The following is a 21,442-nucleotide window of genomic DNA, read 5'->3' on the forward strand; positions in this document are numbered from 1 at the left end:
CAACACTCCCTTTCACTCATCTCTCCCAAACCGATCCAACTCCCATCATCGGCGGCGACATCAACCCTCGTCGGCGGCTGCTCCATCTCTCACCGGCATCCGATCTACGATCTACAACCTTCAACAAAACCTAGGTTAGTCATTTTTCTTATTTTCATTAATTTAAAATGAGATTTAAAATAATAATAGTTATAGCTTGAGAATAATAGTGGTGGTGATGATGTTTGTGGTGGTTGGTGGTGTTTGGGAGTATTGTTTTCGATTTTGGAGTGATTGCGCTTAATTTTGGGGGTGGGGAGGGAGGGGGGCAGGGCGCGCGCGCGGCTATGCGCGGCCGCTGTCGCACAAAAAATTAGAGTGTCTTTTTTTTTTAACGAGTCAATTTTTTTTTCTGTAAATATAATGTAATAATTTTATAAATATTACAGATACATGGCGAAATCAGAATCACCGGATATCGAAGTAGGCAAGATGTATTTTCGTTATGCCGATCACTTTCCTGGTCGAATTTCGAGCATGTGTATGTTATCTTCGGTCGTAAAAGCCATCGAGGAAAAATTAACAAATCGGCAGTTGAGTATGTTCAAAAAAGATATATTTGGGCATTTCTTGGAGTGTCGAAGTTTTCCATTTAGTGGGGTAATTTTGCACAATCTTTTACTGCGGCAAGTGGCCCATGAAGAAGATAGTCGTGAGGATCAATTATGGTTTCAAATTGGTAAGCATTTGATTCGCTTGTCAATTTTCGAATGGTGCTTGGTTACTGGACTTTCATTTGGTGTTGATACCAATAAAAAAAATGATGAAATGGAGCAGAGGCTACGGAATACGTATTTTGGTGGTGTGCATCGTAAGATTAATGTGAAGCAATTCGATGCAGTATTTAAGGAGTTGAAATTCGAGGAAATGGACGATATGGACGCATTAAAGATTGCGCTGTTTTATTTTGCGGACAGAGTACTAAATGCAAGAAAAAATCACTGTCAAATCAATTTCGATTGGCTTGACCAAGTTGATGATATACAACACTTCCGAAAGCGTCCATGGGGTCTATTGTCGTGGGAAATGATTTACGAGAGTCTTGACAATGCACTGTTCGAGAAAGACGAGAAATTTAAGAAGACTCGGTTGAAAAATTCAGATCATAATATTGAAAAATACAATCTTTACGGCTTTACGGCTTTACGTCTGGGGTTCAGGTGCGTTTTTTTTTGTTTATTAATAAGTTTTATAGTATTAAATATTTGATAGTTGTTTTATTTGATTTTTCACTTTGGTTGTTGTAGGCTTGGATTTACGAAGCAATCGGAGGGTTGCCATCAACATGGGTCGTCAAAACGAAGAATAAGATTCCCCGCATTCTGCAATGGAAGCCCATGGCGTCTTCAAGAATCAACTTTGCGGAGGTTTATTCGTTCTTCAACGACGAATCTCGTCTTGTAAGTAATATGTATTACTTATTTTTTTAACTTTACTAAATTTAAGTTATGTATACTTACTTAAAATTTTCAATTGAATTTATGGCAGGGGGACGTTTTACAAACTCTTGAGCCAAATTCAAAGGAGAGTAGCAGAAAATATTGGCTCTCTGTGAAGGATTACTTGCCAAGCATTCCAGACTGGGTTCATAAGGTCGGTATACTCTAAGTACTAAAAATTTTTTAATCGAAATTTTTGACTTTTCATTTACTAATTTTAAATGATACTTTATACAGCACCAACCCTCAATCAACGCGATGCCGTCGGTTACAAGGCAATCAGACGAGCATGACGATCATGACAACATACCAAACCCAATACCAGAGCAGCGTCATGACACTTCTGAGGATGAGGTGGCTGTTGATGACCACCAGCAGCAAACAGACAACTCTGATGACGCACGGGATTCTGAGGTTATAAATAATATACGATCTTTTTTCTTTGTAAATTATTAATTTTTTTTTGTTATTCTAAAGTTTTATTTTTTTCTTTTGTAATAGTCGAGGACAAAGCAGTTTAATGATTAAATACAACGACGGCTGGATAAGATTGATCGTAATGTGTATGAAATAAAGTCAGAATTAAAAGATTTTAAAGAAACCGTTGTTGGCTTCATTGACACATTTTCTAAACGTCCAAATAAGGATTCTCCCACTGCACGCTCGTATGCGGTGAGCAAATTTAAATTTAATAATTATGTTCGTTTAACTTTTAATTTGATAGTTGTTTAATATGTTCGTCTTGGCGAATGGACAGGCCCCGGATGACTATGGAGTGTATACTGACGTGGGCAATGAAAATTTGTCTACGCCCACGTCATTGTATAGTTTCTACGGGGATGTTAGTGGGGAGAGTGTACAGGTGTTCACGGAGGTGCCTCCGGGCGTTAGTAAGTTCGGCCGCGCGTACATACCGTCATATGTTTATAACAGTCCTTACATGATTCCTCCGGTCAGGCGAGGACAGAACGTCCGGCCTTTACCTCGACCCCAAATCATGGAGCATGCGATTGACATGAGTACGAGTGTGGATATAAATCCACTGAGAGGATTGGAGGACTCTAGTCTGTTTGCTGAGTTTGATCGATGGTTCACTAGTGATAGCAGAGTCCGCCGGAGAGTCCAGCACCCGCGGTCATTCTTTCAAATAATTTTAGGTACAGCTTCGATGGGATGGCTAGGCGATGAGGTATTCGGTATTTTCGAAGTTATGTATACTGTCGTGGATTTGTTTCACCAAAATTTTTCTTTTAAATCGTAATATATCTATTTCTCTACAGCATATTCACGAGTATCTCCGCTTGATTAGCGAGAAACAACGGCAGTATCCAAATGCCTTACTCCAACGTGTTACACATACTGACACATTTTTTTGGGTAACGTGCCGACAAAACTTATAAATACTATTTAATTTGATTTTTAATTATTGCCTTTAAGTTTTGTTCATTTATGCATTTCTTGGTTATCTATGTACTAGGTTTTCTTGAATCAGTTATGGAACAACGGGGATTGTGCGGTCGATTCATTAGTATTCGATGACTGCTTGAATAGTTATCTTTGTGGGCGACAGCACACAATGTCCAAATCAATGACGGATGTCGATATGGTACTATCACGAGTTGCCGTTTTTTCTTTGTTGTATTTCAATTTCATATATAACGACCATGTTTTTTAATTTTTATATATAGTTACTCATCCCTGTTAACTTGGACGGCGCGCATTGGGTACTAGCACGAGTTGACTTTCGGAAAAACAAAGTCTGGATTTATGACTCATTACTCACATGTCGCAACGACAAAAGGTACAAGTTGAACTTCAAGCCACTTGAAAGTTATATTCCCTCGATGGTTGGAATATGTTGGCTTCTACAACATCCGATCCGAGTTGCGGAGTGCAGACCCCTGGAAAGTTATCGCAGTTAAGAGCGCGCCACAACAAGAGCCCGGAACTGGCGATTGCGGTGTTTTTGTATTGATGGTTACGATGTATTTAATGTTCGGGCTTGGATTAGAGTTTAACGCTAGTCATGTCGAGTACTTTAGAAAGAAGATTGCGGTTGACATATGTAATGACAATATTGTATTGTAAACCGTTGTAGTAAGTTGAATGTTGAAACTTGAATTTTTATTTTAATTTGCACACTTAAGTTTATATAATTTTAATGCTCACATTTTAATATTTAAAATAAAATAAAGTTTTACGACATATAAGTATACAATACACAAAAAATAATAACAGTTTTAACCAACGAAACACAAAAACAACTAACTTCGAGTCGACGCAATGGGATTCTTACATCGCTTACGATTATGGCCAAGTTCATGACACCGCCCGCATCTTACAGTCCGCCGGTTAATGTCCTCACCAGCCGAGGATATTCTGAGCTCTTTACTACGGCCAGGTGGTGGTGCCTCAACTGGTGGGTATACTTGCATCTCCTGAATTTCACCTGGAACTTCCCAATCAGCCACATCACCAACTGGCTCTACTGGTTGTGCATAAGTCATCGCCAACGATTCTGTAGTGTAAAAGTCCGAGCAAAGGTTAATAAAATCCACCCGGTGTGTTAGACACGCCGCAATTGCATGAGCACATACAAGCTGATCAAGCTGAAACACTCTGCATGTGCAAGTTCTCTGTTGCAAGTCAACCAAACCTTCCTTAAGCTCACCGCCTATAACTTGAAATCGATTCGGAGAAACCGGCCGAACTATCATTCTTTCAGCTATAGTTCTCCTCTCAGTGACTATTTCATCCGCCCATGTTGTTAGCCGAGTAGTTATTGATTCAGCCACAATTTTTCTATCATAAAACCATTGCTGCATTGTTTTCCTAAAGTGATCAACAAGATGAGTAACAGGAAATTTTCGAGGTTCCCGCATGAAAGAATTAACACTCTCCGCGATGTTGGTGGTTAGTATGCTGTACCTCCTACCTTCAAACTGAGACCTTGCCCAATTATACGTACCGACATTATTTTCTAGGTAATCAGCCGCACCCGAGTGAATCATCCACAACCCTTCAAGTTGTCTCTTAAATTCCTCGTGGCCATATGCTTTTGCTGCATTAATAAAGGCAGGCTCAAATTGATCCCAAAGAGCTTTAGACATTCTAAACTGAGACTTAATGTTACCTTTGACGTGGTAAAAACAAACGCCATGAGTTGCATTATGAAATACTTTAAGAACGGCTCTCCTTATGGCAGTGCATCGATCAGAGATAATTACCAACTCAGGTCTATCGGCAATCACTCCGTGTAACTTCATCATAAACCATTCACAAGCATCATTGTTTTCTGAATCCATGATCCCAATGGCTAACAGATATTGTTACCATCAAGACATGTTGCCACGAACATGCTTCCACGATATAGTCCCTTCAGATGAGTACCATCTACAGCAATGACAGGCTGAATGTACTGCATAAAACCCTTGATGGAAGATCCGAGTGCTACAAAATAGTACAAGAAATTACCATCTCCATCCTGCTCGAGGTGAGTGACTGTACCCTCATTCGCTGTAGTTAGTACGTGATAGTATTTATGGAGCAAGTTGTATGACTCTGCAGGGTTGCCTCGAACTATTTCAAGACCAACTTCTCTCGCCCGATATGCCTGCTGGTATGTTAACTGAACACCGTATTCCTGTTGCATATATGCTCTTATGTCATTCGGAGTATAAATCCTCTTGTCTTGAATGTATTTTTCTGCGATAATATGACCGACAACCCGGCTCCTTACTTGATGACGTCCATCAACCAATACCTCATTATGACAAGTGTGTACATTGTCAATTCTCTTCACCACCCAAGGAACATTTTGCTCGTTCGAATATTTAGTTGCTCGAATACGCCATTTACATGATTCTGAACAACAGTGAGCCTCGAAACGTGTCGTAGTAGACCGTGCAATCTTAAAATCAAACTTAACTCTAAAGGCAACCTTGCGTAGTTGTAATATAAACTCATTTTTCTCAGCAAATAGCTTACCCACACTGATATCATCTTAATCACAACTGGTAACAAAGCTTGGAGTAACCATATTCGAAGGCAAAGTTGGAGCAAGACTTGTAAGGGGGTCAATTCGCCTTCTCGATCGAAGCATAGAAGGACTAGGTCTATTGCCTCTGTTATTCACAGGAGTATTGTCTTCACACTCATCGTCGTGCTTAAACGACGGAATATTCGAAAGACCGGCTCCTCCATCATCACCATCATTATTGAAATGAGTGCCCCTCATATTATTTGAAGGTTCTGCACAAACATTATCCCCCTTTATCTCATGATGAAAATCATCATTGTCCCGAAAATCATTGTTGTGATACGGAGAATACCGTTGCTCCAACGACGTCGTTATTGGAAATACCGTTGCTCCAACATCCTCTAACGTAACGCCGTTATCATCAATGTTGTCATAATTGTCGTGGATTGGAGAGTAATATTGCTGCAGCGATATTGTCCTTGGCAACACCTCTTCATCATTATCGGGGCCAGACATATTTTCTCTAAACGAAGTTTCTGTATCGACATGTGGCTCAATACCTTCGCTCGGAACTCGAGGTGATGTGGTCACGAATATAGGAATGCATCCAAAATTGGCTACGTCGGATGCCATATGCAACACAACCCTCACCATTTCATCATCAAATATATCCATGGGCAGTGCACAATACGATATAATGTGTTACTAGACCTCAAAATTGTCTTCATTGTGATACTATATTCATTAGGATTTATTTGTAACACCTCGTATACTCTTGCCAATAACTGATCAAACAGACAATTTTTCCCAACCAAAAAAGCTCGATTTTTACCATTCACATACTCCATACGGCCATCTTCTAATGTCTCCCACCAACCATCGTAACACAATTCAAGTACAACTGAATCCATTAAGCCTGAAATTATAAAAAAAAATTATTTAAATCCGGATTAAATTAATACAGTTTTAATAAATCTCCAAGACTTGGTGTAACAGGCAGCCTGTCGCCAGATTCACCCACGACTCGGATTCACCCACGACTCAGTTCAGCAAATTCAGAAAATAACTCATACCACTGAGAGATGCCGATTAGTGTTGGATTCAGATAGATTATGATCGGATGTCACTTTTACCGTTGTCTTTTGCCGTCGCCGTTGGTTGATGATTAAGCTGCGTTTGGTTTGACGATATGGGAGAAAGATTGTTGCTTTTGGTCTGTAAAGAAGGGTAATTTAGGGAGAAAGGCTTGTGTTTGGCTAATGTTGATAGAAAAAAATTGAGAGGGTTAGTTGTGAAAATAATAAAATATTTATGGTTATTTTCGTAAATTTTCCTTCTCTCTGTGATATGGCTCAATACCGCTGCAAAGATGGTGGTATGCTTAGGCAAAGAATGACGTCAGCCAAGACAATTTGAAAGAACCCAACTCAAGGTACTGTTTTGTAAGGCTACCTTCTGGTAATGAGAAACTGGTTGACACTAGATGTGGAGCGACCATCGGAACAGTGTCTATCCCCAGCCGTGGAGCTAAGAAGCTTAGCAAGGCTGGTCAGAGCCGTGGGTTGGGTCAAAGACCGCCATGAATCCAGTCGATCATCCTCATGGTGGACGTGAGGGGTGAAGCAAAAGTAGCGGTAGCCACGGAGGGTGTTCACTTACACCTTGAGGCAAGCCTTGTAAGTCTGGGTATAAAACTGCATCTTCCGAGGAGAAAAAGCAATTAGCCGTCTGATATTGTTACATTATTTGTCATCTTTGACGATAGTTTTAAACCATTTTTAACAGTTCAATAATGAAACTGAAGTGTAATTTGGATTGAACTTTTATCAAGTTTAGTTTCTTCAATTAACTAGGATTCTTTTAGTTGGAATTTGAAGATTAAAAGAGAGAAAATGAAGAATCGTAGTTCATCTCATGTTATTGAATCTCACATTACAGAAATGAGCTCAACTCAGTATTTATAGTGGAATCTAAATAGTTCTAAATACTTGCTGAGCACTCTCTTACAGCTAAGCAATGTAACTTCAGAATAACAAACTCTAATCTAACTAATTTCAATACAATTAACAAGTGCTGAATTATTAACCAATTGCTTCATAATCCAGTTGCATGGGAATCTCTTCATAACAGTTTTGCCATCTGGAACTTTCCAACTTCTCACGTGCACCTTTCACTTTCATTCCCAGATTAGCTACTGAATTTATAGTTGGCTTAATTCCAACTGGCACTCCAACGTGTGTTGAGTTGGTTCAGCTTCATCAGCTAATTTAACACCCCTTCTCAAACTTAAGTCTTTTGGAAAGACTTTAAGTTTGCTTCTGAAGAAGCTGAACTTAGGATATGTAAGAGGTTTAGTTAATATGTCAGCAACTTGGTCATTGGTAGACACAAAAGCAATTTCAACTTCTTTCCTCTCAACTTTGTCTCTCACAAAATGAATATCTATTTCAATGTGTTTGGTCTTAGAATGCATTACTGGATTTGTAGCTATAGCAGCTGCACTTGTGCTATCACTTAGTAGCAGTGGAGTACTCTAAAATTTAATGTTCAGTTCCTTAAGAATTGAGCAGATCCAGGTTAATTCTGAACAAGCCAACGTCATTGCTCTGTATTCTGACTCTGCTAATGATTTGGAAATTATGCTCTGCTTCTTTGAACTCCAGCTGATTAAATTTTCACCTAAGTATACACAGTAGCCACTAGTTGACCTTTTGTCATTAATATCATTACCCCAATCTGCATCAGTGTATATTACAAGATCCAGAAAATCAGATCTCCTGAAAGTTAAGCCATAGTCTATAGTTTCCTTGAGATACCTCAGTACTCGTTCGCAGGCAAGCCAGTGAGGTTGTAAAGGATTAGCCATGAATTGACTTAACTTATTCACTGCATATGCAATTTCTAGCCTTGTTAATACTGCATACTGTAATCCTTCAATTGCTTTCCTGTATTGAGTTGCATCAGTAAAATCTTCACCCATGTTTTTGCTAAGCTTTTCTGTTGTGGCCAGAGGAGTATCAGTTCCATTACACTCTTTCAAATCAAACTTGGCAAGAAGATATTTTATATACTTTGACTGAGACAACACCAAAGTATCATCATTTGTAATAACTTCAATACCGAGAAAGAAATTGAGATTCCCCAAGTCTTTAAGAGCAAAAGTACTGCTGAGGTTGCTGATAAGTTGTTCTAGTTTAGCATTATTATTCCCAGTCATGATTATATCATCAACTTAAATCAACAATATAATCATATTACTCCCACTTCTTTTAAAAAATAAAGATGTGTCTGATTTGGTTCTAGTGAATTGCCAAGACTCAAGAACTGACCTGAGCTTATCAAACCATACTCTTGGTGCATGCTTCAATCCATAGAGGTCATTTTTCAGCTTACACACATAATTTGGATGCTCTGAGTTCTCAAAGCTTTCTGGCTGAGGCATGTAAATAGTTTCACTAAGCTCCCCATTAAGAAATGCATTATTGATATCTACTTGTCTCAACTTCCAGTTGTTTATGACAACAAGACTTAGTATAATTCTTATGGTTGCTGCTTTAACAACAAGACTGAAGGTTTCTTGATAATAAACCATTTCTGTTTGTAAAAACCCCTTAGCTACCAAACGAGCTTTGTATTTGTTGATTGATCCATTTGAGTTTTGTTTCACCCGATATATCCATTTGTTCCCACCAGCTTCATGTTTTATTCTGGAGGAACTAAACACCAAGTCTGATTTCTCATTAAGGCATTGAACTCTTCCTACATTGCTTGTTTCCATTTATGGTTATTCAAAGCTTCAGCTACACTTGAAGGTGTGTCAAGGGACATGGACTTTTCAGTGTTGTATAGTTTTGGTTTGAATATGCCATTTTTGGCTCTAGTTATCATAGGATGTGAAGGTTTGGGTTGATATGTAGGCTGAGATGTTTATGATATTTGAGTGTTTGGTTCAGAATGATTTGAAAATGAGGTTTGAGGAGATTCATGTGTACTGATTACATTATCATGCATTGAATTTATTTGATCAAATTTGTTGTCAAGGTTATGTACATTAGAATGATCATTTGAGTTAGTTGTGTCTTCTAATGAATTTGTACTTGTTGATGTTGCCTCATGATTTTGGGTTTCAGAAGGAAATGATATAGAGATAAACTTGCAGAATGTGTTTGCAGGTTCTGATGTATGAGTGGATTTTGAAACCATGAAGTTTGGATCATTTTGGAAAGGGAAAGAATTTTCATTGAAGTTAACATGTGCAACAATATAAATTCTGGCATTTGGATTCAAACACATATAACCCTTGTGCAAGTTACTGAAACCTAAATGAACACATTTTGAGGTATGGAAATCAAGCTTATAACTATTGTATAGTCTCAAGAAAGGGTAGCACTCACAACCAAAGATTTTGATTTGAGAGTAACTTGGTTTCTTGGAATTAAGGGTCTCACAAAGTGTTTTGTGATTCAATGTAGGTGTACTGATTCGGTTGATAAGATAGGTTGCATTACAGAATGCTTCCCACTAAAACTTAAGAGGTATATCAGCTTGAGTAAGGAGTGTCAGTCCAGTTTCAACAAGGTGTCTATATTTTCTTTTAGCCTTTCCATTTTGATGATGTGTATAAGGGCAGAAATATCTTATAGCTATCCCTTCATTTCTGAGATAAGGTTCAAAGGCTCTATATTCTCCCTTCATATCACACTGAATTGTTTTGATTTTCAGCTCGAAGCTTTTCTCAATTTGGTTTTTAAAGGTAATGAAAGCTGACGGTGCTTGAGACTTATGAGCTAACCCATAAATCCAAGTGTAATTTATTTTGTCATCAATAAAAACTATGTAGTATTTGAACCCCTGATTTGAGAATGTTGGTGCAGGACCCCAAAGATCACTATGAATAATCTCAAGGGCAGTAGATGATTTTGATTCACTACTTTTAAAGGATAATCTATGCATTTTTCCATATTGACAAGCTTTGCAAAAAGACAACTCAAAGATTTTATTACCAAATGTGATATTACAAGCTGACAAGGTTTTTCTAAGATCAGAAGCATTTGGATGACCTAATCTCATATGCCAACAATCAAGAGTTTTGTTGATTCTTTGATCTTTACAGCTAGTACAATGTTCTTTAGAAACAACTGACATCATAGACTCTGGTTTATTTATCTTACAAACGGAAAGTAGACTGGAATATGAAACTGAAGACAACAAAATAGACTTGACTTGAGAGTGATTTAGAGGCAAGTTCAGCAGCTTGTACAGTCCATCTTTAGCCACACCTTTCATGAGAACAATCCCCCTTCTCTTGTCTTTAACAACACAATGTGTTTTGTCAAATTCAATGCATATATTGTTATCATTTAATAGTTTTGATATGCTGATTAGATTTTTGGTTATTTGTGGTACATAGAGAATGTGGTTTAGTTTAATGTATTTCTGGATATCAGGTTCAAGTGTGCCAAGCAATGTATAACCAACAGAAACAATTTCAAGCTTAGAACCATTACCTACTGCAAGCTGATGATTCCCTTTTGTATTATGAGCTTATGCTTAACTTGTTAAGATCATTAGTGACATGATCTGTTGCTCCGCTGTCGAGATACCAGCCTCCACTTTTGGTTTCTGCACCTTCAGCCACATAAGCACTCTTTTTGTTTCCTGCAAAATTAGGCACATAGTTTTTCTTAAACCTATACCAGCAGTTTACAGCAGTATGATTCTTCCTGAAGTAGATCTGACAAGGTCATTTAGGTGCTTCTTCATCAGTTGGAGCTTTTCCTTTCATTTTCTCCTGAATTGGATTAAAGTTGCCACCACAAGAATTATTTCCAAATTTTCTTCCACTCTGATTAGCAACATTTCCAGTGTTGTTGAAATTTGATTGCCAATTTCTCCTCTGGTTTCCTCTGTAATAAGCAATATTTGCCTAATAGTTTATGCTACTAATAGAGTTATGATGTTCAATTCTATTTTCTTGGCTCAACAGCAAGCCATAAACCTCTGATGGAGTTATGCTTTCTGATTTGGCATTGATTATAGCAACAATCAAGTCATACTCAGGTCCAAGACCAACAAGTAAACACAATACAAAGTCAACATTACTCATATGATTACCAGCAGCTCTAAGAGAATCCAATTCATTTTCATCTTAGTATAATATTCATGAACACTCATTGATCCCTTTCTAGTTGTTTGGATCTGAGTCCTTAAATGAAAAACTCTAGAACGAGACCTAACACCAAACTGTCCAGAAAGTGTTTGCCATACCTCTAGAGATGAGCTTGCTCCAACAACAGCACTTAGCACTTCTTCACTCAGAGTTGAAAGTAGTCAGCTCATGAGTTGTTGATCAACTTTCGTCTAGATCTGAAATTGTGGATTCGGCACAGTGACCACAGTTTGATCGCTATCGACATTGACAATCATTCGACTTGGAGGATTCTTGGTGTTGTCGATTAGATCTTCAAGCTCGTTTGCATTGATTGTGGCAATAACTTAAGTTTGCCATAGCAGATAATTGTTGTTTGTGAGCTTGATCGGAATATTGAAAACTAGAGAATTAACTTATGAGTTGTTGATTGAGTTTGTGATTGGATTTGCAGTTGAGCTTGAAGCTCGATTGCTTGTGGCTTGAAATTCATTGCTAGCCATTATAACAACTGGCTCTGATACCAAGTTGGAATTTAAAGATTAAAAGAGAGAAAATGGAGAATCGTAGTTCATCTCATGTTATTGAATCTCACATTACAGAAATGAGCTCAGCTCAGTATTTATAGTGGAATCTAGATAGTTCTAAATACTTGCTGAGCACTCTGTTACAGCTAAGCAATGTAACTGCAGAATAACAAACTCTAATCTAACTAATTTCAATACAATTAACAAGTGCTGAATTATTAACTAATTGCTTCATAATCCAGCTGCATGGGAATCTCTTCATAACAGTTTTGCCATCTGGAACTTTCCAACTTCTCACGTGCACCTTTCACTTTCATTCCCAGATTAGCTACTGAATTTACAGTTGGCTTGATTCCAGCTAGCACTCCAACGTGTGTTGAGTTTGGTTCAACTTCATCAGCTAATTTAACACTTTTATGGTGTCAAACTACTTTCACTCCTGTCATTTAAATTTAAGATGTTGAATTCAGTATTATGATGCTTGTAACTTGTAAAAGGGAAAGAAAGATGGTACAAATTGATTTTGTTTTATTGGTGTCTTTTTCATTCGTTCAATTTGATTTGGTGTGATTTCTTTTACTCTCCACATGCCACATGAAAGATCAAAACCTTCGGTGTGATTTTTATTGACCTGCATCAAAATTACTTTAAACCACCATAACGTTTTTATAATAGCAGTCTGAGATCTCCTTGAAGGATTGAAAGTATTTTATTTGATAGTATTGGCTTGCATTAAACAGCTATTCCCGTTTTAAGTAGCTAAAAAATATCATAATTAAGTTTCATTGGTCTTGATGAGTTTGGCGTTGTTTGGAAATATTTTTTAACACTACAAATAATATGTTTGCTAATAGGGAATTGGAACAGCATTCAGAATAAATTGTTTACTTTACATGTAATAATCGAAATTAGAATGGGTTGTATTGCCATTAATGTGTTTAATTTATCTTAATTTTTTTTAGAATGAATTGTTTTAAGTAAATAAAATGCCCCTTAATTCTTCAAAATACTGAATTGGCTACATTTTATAATGATTATTATTTTTTTAGGAAAATTATTGATGATAATAATAATAGTTAGTTTCGCTATTTTCTCTCTCTTTTGTCCTTTTTTTTTTCTCATCCTCTTCTCTTAATTCTTCGTTACTTCTTCTTCTCTTCTTTTTTTCATTTTTATATTTTATTTTTCTCTTCTTTATCGTTTATTCTTCTTCTCCTTCTATTCTTCATCTTTAAACTCTTTTTTTTTTCTCTTATCCTTCTTCGTCTTCTTCCTCTTTGTTTCGTCTTTTTTTTTTTTTTACTTTTGTTTTTTTTTCCTCTTCTTTATCGTTTCTTCTTCTTCTTCTTCATCTATCCTTAATCTTCAAATCTTCCAACGTGTTGTGCAATGAGATCTAGATTTTGGTTGTTGTAGTTTTCAATTATTTTTTGTATTTTGTATTTTTTATTATTTAAGAGGATATAGTTGTAATAATGCATTTTAAGTTAGGGTATTTCAGGGAGTTCTGGGAATGGGAGTATGATTCCCAATCCCCTGAGAATCAGACTCCCATTACTAATTCCTAACATGGTGCAGAGTCCACCAAAATGAATCGCATTCCTTTCCTTATTTCAGCAAGTAAACATGAGTTTAATTTTGATCCTTATTCCAATTCTCCGATCTAAGAAGTAAACACATCATAAAAATACCATTAAGTACAATAACATTTTTGTGTTATCGGCTTAGTGAAATGGATGAAAATACTTTTAGGCATGGCAAAATTTCTTACGACTTAGTGCATGTTTGGTATGACTTATTTAATGACCATAAGTGCTTATTTAATCCTATAAACTCTTATAAAAATTTTTATTGTTATTTGGTTATTTTTCTAATAGGGCTTAAATAAGCTATTTTGCCTCTACTAACAAAAGCTAAAATTTTAGACTTTTAGGAGTAGAGGTTGAAAAGTTTTTTTTAAATATTAAAATATCTAAAATACCTTCTACTTAACAATCTTATTTTATTATTTTCATAACATAATTTTAAAAATCTATTAAAGTAATTTCATAAATTTTTAATAAAAACTCTTATTGACAACAGACAACTAAAATTTTATTAGTAAAAACTCTACTAATAAAAGTTGTACTTAAATAAGTTATATTTAAAAAGCTGTACCAAATGGAGCCTTAGTCGGATTGATTTTTATTTAGTCGGGTTAGTAATGAGTCAACTCACTAAACCACATTTTATAAAGGGTGGTTGGATTTGGGTTTACATATCAAAATCTATTTCACCCAATTCATTAACACTTAGGGCCCATTTGGGATTGCTTTTGAGAGGTTGAAAATTAATTTCGGAAAATTAAGAGTTAATTTGGTACTTGGTAAAATCTTTAAAAACTCACTTTAGGCAAAATGAACCATCTTACATTAGATTTTGGAAAACAAAGAAGAAGTAATTTTTCAAAATATGATTTTAAGCATTAATTTTATACTTAATTTAATTCCATGTATATACTCACATATATTGGAAAAATAAAAAATAAACCTTATTCAATTAGGAAATAAAATTATTAAATTTAAAGGGAGTTTTACAATTACCAATTACATTGAGATAATAAAAAGAAATTATTTTAGTTATCAATTATTACATATACACGATAAAAAATTATATATACATGTTTATAAATGTATATATAAGTATGTCTACTCAAAAGTAAGATCTATTAATTAAACACATACAATTGTTTTTAAAATTTACAGCACTTTTAGAAATAAATTTTACTAAAAGTTTAACTAATTCTCTTCACAATGCGAATCAAAATAGCCAAATAGCCACCTTACGCTATTTTTCTTAACAAATATAAGTCCGAACCTGCCCACTAACCCATCAAAATAATAAGATCTGCCATTAAGCCATCTAAATAAAGGGAGACTGTCTTTGGCTATTAATATATCAAAATAATGATGAATGTTGAGATTTTTTCCCACCTGGGGTCAAACTAAGTGCAACAGATGGAGGTAACCTGCATACACGTTAACAAAGAAGAAAATGGTGAAATGAGGTCGGAGGTGGTGGTCTCCGGCGTGCCCACTCCAATACCTAAGTCAATATAGTGCTTTCGGAGTTGAAATCTGAGTAATTTTTGTGTGCTTCAGTGATCATACATTTTTTCTGGCAATTTTCCCTTAAAAATACCTTAATGGAGAAGAAAATGAAGAATGATTTTCGGAGTGAGGGGTGATTGCCCTATTTTTGGGGGGTATTGTAGGAGTAGTGGCTTTTTAGCCAACTTCTTTAACCATTTTTGCGGTATTTCTGTAATTCTTTCTTGGTGATAAGCATCATCCCAATATTTTAGCCTTGTTGGTTTGCAAGTTTTGACCCAATCACTGTTTAAATCAAGGTTTCCATATTTCTCATCTGAAGGGTTCCGGAGTTCCCACTTGACAGATTTCATCATTGTCTTTGAGGGATCTGATTTTCCTCCTTGGAGATTTTTACCCCTTTGAAGTGGTATCAGTCATCAATTACCTTATCAACAATGAAGTTGGAATTTTGCCTAAGATATTGCATGAACTGATATCAAATGTTTTCAAAGAATTTAGTTTTCCCAAGGAAGTTGGTAACTCCCCTGAAAACCCATTATCAGAAAGGTATCGATCCTCGAGGTTGGTAAGGTTTCCAAGTGAAGGAGGAATTTTTCCTGATAAAGAGGGGAATCTTATATCCAAGTAAGATAATGATTCAATATTTTGTATTTAATCTATAATCTTACCTAAAAATTTGGTAAATGAAAGTCTCAAATCTTCGAGGAGGCTTCCTTTTTGAGATTTTGGCAAGTATCCGAAGAGATCTAGATTGTACACGAGATCAAGATATCAAAGGTTGGGTAGTTGAAAAATCTCTACAGAGAATTCACCTTGTGAAGAACATTCACTAATAGATAAGTAAATCAAAGAAGATAAATTTGTCAATGTAGGAGAAACTGCAGAAGAAGTATCAACATCAATAAGGTAAATTTCTATCAAGTTGGTTAACTTCTTGGCTAGATTTGATAAACCTGACTTTTGGAGTTTGAAGGCAAAGTGATTATATGAGAGATCAAGGACTCCAAGCTGGAGAGCTCTAGCAACTCTGCTGATATTTGACTTGAAAAGAATGACCGAGAGAGATCCAAAGATGTTAGCTTGGAAATTTTAAGATTTAAGATAGAATTTCAAAGAAATTGAAGTGGTTATTGAAGAGGCTAATTATTTAAAGATGGAGAAGGTGAAAGAGAGTGCTAGTAGAATTGATAGGACTATAGAGGTAACTATTAGTGAGACGGAGCATGATCACATGATAAGTGTCCTAATCACATTTGATGTTATCCCATGAGCAGCAATCAATAATATTTTCTTCCTCCTGGCTCTAGGATTCAACCTTAGGATAAGTGCAAGGATTTGCAAAAGTAAACTTATCAATTATAAGGCTTTGCTTGAATTGCAATAAGGCAGAACTCTCATCATTATGGCACTATGGGTGTAAATGAGTAAGATAATAACTAATAAGATCAAACACTAAGAGCAAAACAAGTGCATGCATGCAATTAAAGCAAGATGTGAATAACTCCATAATATTTTTAATATAATAAGTGTTGACGCTAAAATCTAGTCGTGTCAGTGTGTGGTCTACCAACCAGATTCTAGTGCCACCATTTGATTTTTTTTTTTTTTTGTATGGAGGGATGGTTTTTTGCCCTAACTTGGCGACCATGAATCGAAGCTTGGCGAGCATCTACAAACAGGGTGTATGATTTTATCTAAAAAAGAATGAACCCAAAAAGAAAAATGTAAGAAGAAACTCTCCTTGTGAATATGAAAATATAAGGATAAAGAGGAATCAAGATTGATAAGGAAGGAAGGAAGTTCAAAATTTAATCTCCAGAGATAGTGTAGAGAAAGAGAGACGGGACAAAGTTTTTTTCTAAAGTCTCCAACTATTGGCACTATTGGGAGTTTTATAGGGATCTAACTTCTCTCATATGAATTATGGCATTGTGGGCTTTGAGGATAGAGTTCCACTCTCCCTCTCCCCCTTGGATTATGGAATTATGGGTTTTAAGGATGGGGTTCAACACTAAATTTTCAGAGAGGATAGGGTGAGTAAATTTGGCTAGGTGAATCTCTAGTCTAACCGTCTCAACGCCAAAATCTTGTTCGTTGATTTTTCTCTGACTGTGCTAAATGATGAGACCAGCACAATAAGACTTTGAATAAGCCTTATTATGGTCGTCTTATTTTATCACCCAAACAATAGGATAGAAAGAATTTGAGGAATTTTCTTCAAATTAAGGGCAACCTAATTTCTTTTTTCCACTAATGTGAGTTGGCATAAATTCAAAATCTTTTGTTTTCCCTCAAAAAATTTTACCAACTAAACTAATTGGCATCCATATATAGTTGGGGTGGGTAAAAAAACGAACCACACGAGTGAAAGTGTCTTAAACCAATTTTTTAAAATATTAAAATACATATTTCCAATGTTTTACAATCGGAGCCAAGTGTGCCTACATCAGTTATCTTACAGCATAAGCCAGTTCTTGAAAAAAAAAAATTATTATAGTGCAATTGAATACGTGTCAATTTTGATAATATTTTTAAAACAATAATATCGAATATGAGTCTTCATGCAACTCTGTGTATTGTATCATAATCATGAAAAGTGGATATCTAAACCCCACAAAATTTAAACATTTGGTACGTTATTGTTTTTGGAGGAAATACCCTGAATCTTTCTCCCACAATACCAAAAAGATCCCTAAAACTTATTTCTCCTTTTTTTTTGTCCGTACTCTTTTAACATTTAACGAACTTTAGTGATCTCGCGGGAAAATCGCTACAACATGGCGAACCACAATCGGTTACTATACGTGTTTGAGTAAAATCGTATTCAAATTTTGAGTAGATTTGAAAGAACTCAAGTTAAGCGCGTCTTAGGATTTAATACAGCAAAGGAATCCTAGTCCTTGAAAGCTGCGGCCAGCAAGCAAAAGCAACGTGTTTTATCATCACTGGTTACGACACTATAGCAAAGAACAAGGATACAAACACTATAAGTAGCACCCCCCCCCCCCCCCCCCCCCCCCACTTCAAGCTCTTTTCGCTCCACTTGAAAACAGAGAAAGCAGAGGAAACCTTACACGAAAGTAACGAAAAACAAATACAGAGAGAGAGAGCAAGCGCAAAAGCAAAACAATGAAGATGAAGAACAAAGCATTAGCTATTTTGCTCCTCTTTGCTTTACGTAAGTGCTTTCTTCTTTCTCTTTTGCTAAAGAAACCTTTATTACCCTATTTCGTTTTGTTTATGCTCTGTTTTCTTTTGGCTGAATTTTGTTAAAACCTGTTTTTTTTTAAAATCTTTTTCCTATTAGAATTCTCGTTGGGTTTAGCTGCAGCGGATGATACTACAACGAAGCTAGGAACAGTGATTGGCATTGATCTGGGGACTACGTATTCTTGTGTGGGTGTTTACAGAAATGATCACGTGGAGATTATAGCGAACGACCAAGGCAACAGAATCACCCCATCATGGGTTGCATTCACTGATACTGAACGTCTGATCGGAGAAGCCGCAAAAAATCAAGCGGCCTTCAACCCAGAGCGTACAATCTTTGATGTTAAGCGCCTCATCGGAAGAAAGTAAGACAGTCACTCTCTCTGTTTTTGTTTATGATAGTTTATAGTTTGATGTGTGTTTGGAAGTGATTTTGTGATCGTGTTGTAATAGAGTTAAAGCTTTTTTTTAAGTACTTTTCTAGAAAAGCGCTTTTAAACTCCCTTGTATGCTTTTGATGCTGTAGGTTTGATGATCCTGAGGTGCAAAGAGATATAAAGTTCTTGCCTTATAAGGTTGTGAACAAAGATGGCAAGCCTTATATTCAAGTGAAAGTGAAAGGAGAGACCAAGGTCTTTAGCCCTGAGGAGATCAGTGCAATGGTGCTTCAAAAGATGAAGGAGACAGCCGAGGCATTCTTGGGGAAGAAAATTAAAGATGCTGTCGTTACCGTTCCAGGTATGTATACATGTATGAGGATTTAACATTCTTGTTCTGTACCCTTTGCATATCTTGTATTGTAGTCTAATGGGTGTCTTTTTGGTTGTTGATTTTAGCTTATTTCAATGACGCGCAAAGGCAGGCAACGAAGGATGCAGGGGTCATAGCCGGGCTCAATGTGGCTCGGATAATCAATGAGCCCACAGCCGCGGCTATTGCCTATGGTCTCGACAAGAAAGAGGGAGAGAAGAATATTTTGGTCTATGATCTCGGTGGTGGTACATTTGACGTTAGTATCTTGAATATTGACGATGGTGTGTTTGAGGTTCGTGCCACACGCGGAGACACTCACTTGGGAGGAGAGGACTTCGATCACAGAGTCATGGACTATTTCATTAAGTTGATTAAGAAAAAGTACAGCAGAGATATAAGCAATGATAACAAGGCTCTTGGGAAGCTTCGAAGGGAATGTGAGAGGGCCAAGAGAGCTCTGAGCAGCCAGCATCAAGTCAGAGTGGAGATTGAGTCACTCTTTGACGGTGTTGATTTCTCGGAGCCATTGACAAGAGCAAGATTCGAAGAGTTGAACTTGGACCTGTTCAAGAAGACAATGGGGCCTGTGAAGAAGGCATTGGAAGATGCCCGGTTGAAGAAAACTGACATTGATGAGATTGTACTTGTCGGAGGAAGTACTCGAATCCCCAAGGTTCAGCAATTGTTGAAGGACTTGTTTGATGGGAAGGAGCCTAACAAGGGCGTCAATCCAGATGAAGCTGTTGCATATGGCGCAACAGTTCAAGGTGGGATTCTTAGCGGCGAAGGGGGTAAAGGTAAAGGATCCACTATTTTTTTTTTTTAATCTTCTCTTTTATCAGGATGCAATTGATTAATTAGAATAGCTAAGTATACAAAGCTTTTTGTTTGCTGCAGACCTTCTTTTGCTGGATGTGACTTCCTTGAGTCTTGGTATTGAAACAGTGGGTGGTGTTATGACCACGCTAATTCCCCGGAACACTGGTATCCCCACTAAGAAATCTCAGGTTTTTTCCACTTACCAAGACCAGCAAAGCACAGTGACTATTAAGGTATAACAAGTGATGTGCATGATTGCATACGTAGCTAAACTGATGCTGCACAATCATTCTGTCTACTAGTGGACTAACGTGCACTTGAAAATTGAAATTAAAATTCAGGTGTACGAAGGTGAAAGAAGCTTGACAAAGGATTGTCACGAGCTTGGACGATTCGATCTATCTGGCATTCCACCTGCTCCAAGGTAAATTGCATTTCAACATATGTATTTGATTTGTTGAAGATTGTTCTGGATACTTAAGCTGTTCTGATTGTTGTTACAGGGGAGTTCCTCAAATTCAGGTCACATTTGATGTTGATGCCAATGGCATCCTACATGTGACAGCTGAAGACAAGGCGGCGAAGAACAAACAATCCATCACCATAACCAATGACAAGGGGCGTTTCAGCGAGGAAGAGATTCAAAGGATGGTGAAGGAGGCTGAGGAATACGCGGAGAAGGATAAGAATGCGAGGGAGAGGATTGATTCCAGGAACAAGTTGGAAAGTTACATCTACAACATGAGGAGCACCATCAACGACAATGATAATAATAAGCTCGCTGACAAGATCGATTCTGATGATAAGGAGAAGATTGAGAGCACATTGAAGGAAGCTCTTGAATGGTTGGATGACAATCAGAATGCCGGGAAGGATGATTTTGATGAGAAGCTGAAGGAGGTGGAAGCTGTATGCAATCCCGTGATCAAAGAGGTTTATGAGAAGGGGGGGGAAAGTTCATCAGCTGCTGATTACTCGGAAGATGAGGAACCAGATGATGATTTGTAAAAAGCTTGAGAATTCAATTTTCTTTTGTTGCCATTTTTTTTTTTTTTTTTGTGTTTATTTTGCAGTGTTGTCGACTAATTTCCCAAAGATAACATAAATGTTATTCTGATAGTTACCACCATCAATTTTTCTTAAATGACATTTAATTTTTTAAATCAGTTTTGAGAGAGTATTGGTTTCTTATAATTACAATCAAATAACAACACTGAACTGAATATCATTAGGAATTCTGATGCCTTTACAAAGAAACAAGAAACAGAAGCAAGTTAAATAAGCAAAAGCAGAAGTAGATAGAGAGTAGCTAATAATTACAGTAACTAATGCTTAATCTTCAAGCGCTAAAGAAGTCAATAAGCATGGAAACTGAAGCTTCAGAGTAAGGCAACACAAGCGAACGAGATTTCATTTCTCGTATAAAAGCAGAGACT

The 21,442-nt window shown here is 36.7% G+C and overlaps 3 protein-coding genes and 1 long non-coding RNA gene across 4 annotated transcripts; 3 read left to right on the top strand and 1 right to left on the bottom strand.

Annotated features, from left to right (window-relative positions):
• The first annotated feature begins 432 nt into the window (after positions 1–432).
• Positions 433–1,348, top strand: LOC112096264. The gene is made up of 2 exons (XM_024179685.1): positions 433–1,186; positions 1,287–1,348. Exons 1-2 carry the CDS (start codon positions 433–435, stop codon positions 1,346–1,348), a joined length of 816 nt encoding a protein of 271 aa, XP_024035453.1.
• Positions 1,349–1,401: 53 nt separating this feature from the next.
• Positions 1,402–1,760, top strand: LOC112095879. The gene is made up of 3 exons (XR_002904021.1): positions 1,402–1,439; positions 1,528–1,632; positions 1,716–1,760. It is a non-coding gene; the product is annotated as an uncharacterized LOC112095879 (long non-coding RNA).
• Positions 1,761–3,742: 1,982 nt separating this feature from the next.
• LOC112096265 lies at positions 3,743–4,783 on the bottom strand. The gene has a single exon (XM_024179686.1). It carries the CDS (start codon positions 4,781–4,783, stop codon positions 3,743–3,745), a length of 1,041 nt encoding a protein of 346 aa, XP_024035454.1.
• A 13,570-nt stretch (positions 4,784–18,353) lies between these two features.
• LOC18034627 (luminal-binding protein 5) lies at positions 18,354–21,030 on the top strand. The gene is made up of 7 exons (XM_024179466.1): positions 18,354–18,402; positions 18,532–18,799; positions 18,961–19,172; positions 19,271–19,984; positions 20,085–20,239; positions 20,348–20,430; positions 20,510–21,030. The coding sequence occupies exons 1-7, from the start codon at positions 18,354–18,356 to the stop codon at positions 21,012–21,014; spliced, it is 1,986 nt and encodes a 661-aa protein (XP_024035234.1). The 3' UTR covers positions 21,015–21,030.
• The last annotated feature ends 412 nt before the right edge of the window (positions 21,031–21,442 follow it).

The sequence above is a fragment of the Citrus clementina genome, unplaced genomic scaffold, assembly GCF_000493195.1.
Source record: "Citrus clementina cultivar Clemenules unplaced genomic scaffold, Citrus_clementina_v1.0 scaffold_8, whole genome shotgun sequence".
Lineage (NCBI taxonomy): Eukaryota > Viridiplantae > Streptophyta > Magnoliopsida > Sapindales > Rutaceae > Citrus > Citrus x clementina.

What these genes read in the sequence shown, in the direction of transcription:
- LOC112096264 (XM_024179685.1), top strand. Translation starts at nt 433, where the DNA reads ATGGCGAAATCAGAATCACCGGATATCGAAGTAGGCAAGATGTATTTT. An exon ending in TTACGGCTTTACGGCTTTAC is followed by an intron (nt 1,187 to 1,286) that starts GTCTGGGGTTCA and finishes TGGTTGTTGTAG; the next exon opens with GCTTGGATTTACGAAGCAAT.
- LOC112096265 (XM_024179686.1), bottom strand. Translation starts at nt 4,783, where the DNA reads ATGGATTCAGAAAACAATGATGCTTGTGAATGGTTTATGATGAAGTTA.
- LOC18034627 (XM_024179466.1), top strand. Translation starts at nt 18,354, where the DNA reads ATGAAGATGAAGAACAAAGCATTAGCTATTTTGCTCCTCTTTGCTTTA. An exon ending in TTTGCTCCTCTTTGCTTTAC is followed by an intron (nt 18,403 to 18,531) that starts GTAAGTGCTTTC and finishes TTTTCCTATTAG; the next exon opens with AATTCTCGTTGGGTTTAGCT. An exon ending in AAAGCACAGTGACTATTAAG is followed by an intron (nt 20,240 to 20,347) that starts GTATAACAAGTG and finishes ATTAAAATTCAG; the next exon opens with GTGTACGAAGGTGAAAGAAG.